This window comes from Nicotiana tomentosiformis, chromosome 10 (genome assembly GCF_000390325.3).
Source record: "Nicotiana tomentosiformis chromosome 10, ASM39032v3, whole genome shotgun sequence".
Taxonomy (NCBI): domain Eukaryota; kingdom Viridiplantae; phylum Streptophyta; class Magnoliopsida; order Solanales; family Solanaceae; genus Nicotiana; species Nicotiana tomentosiformis.
This window is the reverse complement of record NC_090821.1, coordinates 34,680,521-34,684,457: the sequence shown is the minus strand read 5'-3', so window position 1 is coordinate 34,684,457 and position 3,937 is coordinate 34,680,521. Positions and strand designations below refer to the sequence as shown.

General features: G+C 29.7%; 1 protein-coding gene across 1 annotated transcript; it reads right to left on the bottom strand.

Moving 5' to 3' along the window:
- Nucleotides 1-1,384: 1,384 nt before the first annotated feature.
- On the bottom strand, nucleotides 1,385-3,028 carry LOC138899987 (uncharacterized). The gene has a single exon (XM_070186688.1). The coding sequence runs from the start codon at nucleotides 3,026-3,028 to the stop codon at nucleotides 1,886-1,888; it is 1,143 nt and encodes a 380-aa protein (XP_070042789.1). The 3' UTR covers nucleotides 1,385-1,885.
- Nucleotides 3,029-3,937: the final 909 nt, after the last annotated feature.

Here is a 3,937-nt window from a genome sequence, read left to right as displayed (position 1 = left end):
AATATTCTTCTACCAAATCGTATGTATTTTGTGGGTCTTCTACTTCTTTTTCGTATTTAAGTATTTTTTCCCAAATATCTATTTTTATGTCAGTAGGTTTTAATTCTTTGATAAAATATAGGACTAGTATTTTATATTTTTCTAGCATTCTTTTTGTCATGTAAGTAGTTATTCTGTATTTTTCTATCATTCTTTAAAAGTGGTTCAGATTATATTTTTGTTTAGTCTTTAGTGGATTTGTTGTATTTATGACTATTTTTATATTGTAAATATTTTATTGTAATATTCTGTTTGTAACGGTTTTATTTTTAATATTTTCGTTATGTCTTGTTGTATATTTATCAGAAGGTCTATATCCTTTGTTATTAAGTAAGTATTGATTGTTAATTTTAGTTGTTGTTCTAAAGCTTCTATTTTTTCCGTAATTTCTATCCAGTATGGTAAATATTCTTGATTTATCATGCTTAATCATAATATTCTCTTATTATAGATTCTAATTTTGATATTTCTATTTTACAATTTGTTATATATTCTACATATTCTATTTCTCCTGTTTCTATATATTCGTTTATATTAATTTTTTGGAGTTGGAAGAATGTTATTAATTTGTTTATATTTAGTTTTTCTAGTTTATCCTTATTATGTAGTTCTTTTAATTGTTTTATATTATCTCTTATATGTTCTAAAAAGATTAGATCTTTAGATTCTTGATATAATTGCATATTTTGATGTAATCTATGTTCTTGTAATTCTATTATTTTTCGGGTTTCTGTTAGGTTCATCTAGTCTGAATATATATCCTCTGTAAGTATATCAAATTCAGATAGGCTTATTGTATTCTCTTCTTCTAAGTCAGATAATTCTGCTAAATCATACCATTGTTGGGTCATTAGTTCTAGTATTTCGTTCATAAGTAATTTGTCAAATATTATATTTTTGATATCATTATTTAGTGATCTAAGTATGTGTAAAATGGTTATTTTATATTCATCAGTGTTATCTAAGATGTAAGGATGATCCATTTTTGTTTGATGTTTTGGCTAAAAATATTCCTTTAATCTCTTCGTTTATCATGTTTATCGTCATCCTATAACAAGTTATTAAGAACAATTCTTTTAGTCACTACCATGATTTTTTGCTTCAATCGTTTTACCCTAACAGCGCCTCAACTCTGGTTACTTCCCTACCACGGCCTTCTGCCTTACTGGTTTCACCCTTAGGATGGCATAGTCTGGGCTTAAACTACTCTCAGCATAATTATTCATGGCAAACTTACTAAAATTATTCTAAATAACAGTTATAACATGATAACAATTATGATAATCTAGAGATTTCAGGAATATATGTATTTAGCTATACATATTTTAAAAAAAACTTACTTGATACTGTATATCGGGGATTTCTTCTTTCATAGGTTTGGATTGCTCCATAGATTAAAGATGTTAATTTATTTCACTGAATAGATTTTTACAAGAGAGGTTACAAGAGAGTTTTTTCAGAAGGATGTGAAAGGGGTAAGGTAAGGTGTGTCCCTCTAAGCCTTAAGGGCTGTCTATTTATAACGGAAACTAATCCAAACATCGTCCTCCTAACTTTACACTTGGACGGTCTAAAATTAAAGTAAAAGACGCGTTCCCAACAGTTTTTCCACTGACAGTGGTAGTGATAAAGTGGGACTCACAACAACAACTTAAAAACTAAAAGACGGAAAATAATTTACATAAAGTCAAAAGTTGCTTTAATAATTACATAGCTTTTTTCTTTATGTCATTTTCTGCTTCTTCTTGGGTCCTGCCGATCCTGCTAGCTGTCCTTTTGTTTTTGTCTTGTAGCTTTTGTTGTAAGATTCCTTTGTCTCTTTCTTGATATTTTGTTGCGTATCTTTTTAGTTTTCTTCTTCTTCAAATTTGATTTCTGGAACTATGTTTTTCTCTCCTTGACATTTCGAACATATGTGCTCTGAGTAGATTGGACTAATTTGTTTGCAGTATCTTGTCATTAAGTTTTGAGAAATAAATTCTCCTCTAATAGCTCTTGTAATGGGTGCTTCTTCTGGTTGGATTAATGTTTTAATCCATCTCCGTATCTCTTCCATGTCGTTTTCCCTTAGGTTTTTTGAATGGGTGTAGATCATCGTGTGTTCTCGGGATTGGTATCCCCAAATAGGTTTTTCTTCTACATAATTGTTGACTAGTTCACTTAGAATGGTTGATAGTCCTATAATTCTTTTGTTTGAGTAGAATGCTGGTATATCAGGTTTGGGTATTTCTGGTTGTATTTGTACATTTTCTGGGATAATCATTTCTCTAGTTAGTCCTAATTTAATAACTTGGATTATTGGTTTTATCTCGTTATAGAGTATCTCTGCTGGTGCTACATAAAATTTTATATAAAATAGGTCTCCTTTGGTGATTCTCTTGTAGGTAGTAAAGGCACTATATAGCTCTGGTATTGTAGCTATTTCTTGTCCGGTTTGTGTGTACACTGTACTTAATAGTCCGTAATTGTAACATGTTTTAACTAAATTTGCATTCGTCCCTGGTTGGGCAATCAGTCGGTTGTATCCTTGTAATGGTTGTGTTATATAGTCTGTTTTTGGGTTTTGGATTGTTTTTGATCTCGGATTTAGGTTTAAAAAGGTTTGAATCTTGTGGATATTTTGTATATAGCTGTTGGTAATATAATCGTAGGTTTGTTTTTCCTGGTTTAAGCTTTCTCTATAGCTAGTTGTTTGTGGTGATGGTGTCAAAGGATTTTGGGATTTTGGGGTATATGGCTTGTTGAACATGGCGTTCATATTTGTATTTGTATGTTTTCCTTTTCTTATTGCTGATGTTGATGTACCTGCAGCTGTATGTAAAATAGTGTTAGTTTGTAGGTTTTGGGTTTTTAGGTGTTTCCCAACGTCACCTCCTAGGTCCGCATGTTTTGAGCCATGCTGCTGGCTTAGTTCCGCATGTTTTGAGCCATGCTGCTGGCTTAGGTTTTTTGCTTCTATAATCTGCAACCTCTTTTCTACTTCCGTCATTTGTAGTGATAGTGTAGTAAGTATTGAAAATAGGTCTTGTGTAGTTTCTTCTTCATTTGTTTGTGTACTTTTGTCTTGATAAGTAATCTGCAATCACATTCTTGTCAGTAGGAATTATTTCTATTGTAAATGTGAAATTTAGTATATTTAATACGAGTCTTCGTATTTCTTTCGTTGTAACTGAGTCTTGTACCTTTTTGGTTATCCACCATTTAACTTGTGTGTTATCTGTTCTAACAATAAATTTGTTATATACTATATATGGTTCAAACGATAATAAACACTTATATAAAGCTAATAATTCTTTTCTATTTATTTCCCATTTTAACTGTGGTTCCGTAAATGATCCTGAATAATATCTACAGTGATGTTCTATTTTTTCATCCTTATATTTGTATTTAAGTACTCCTCCATAACTATGGTTACTTGAGTCTGTCTCTACTATATATATAAATTCTCTATTTTCATCTGGAAAATATAGTTTTGGTAATTTTTTACACATATCTTTTATTTTTTGTATATATGTTTTGTCTTTTTCATCAAAGTGATATTCTATATCTTTCTTTAATTTTTTCTGTAAAGGTTTTAAATTTTCTGCCAATTTAGGTATATATTCTCTAACTTGGTTAACTAATCCTAAGAATGATTGTAATTTCTTTTTTGTATCTAGGGTTTCATTTAAATTTATTATTTTTTGTACTATATGTGTTTGCATTTTAATTCCATTTTTATCTATTTGAATTCCTAAGAATTCCACCTGATTTTTAAGTATTTCTGCCTTATTTTTACTAAGGCTAATTCCTGAGGATTCTATTATATGTATGAATTTTTCTAATAATTTTATATGTTGATCTTGTGTCCTTGAGTATAGTAGTATATCGTCTATGTAGATTATACAGTTTTCTAATT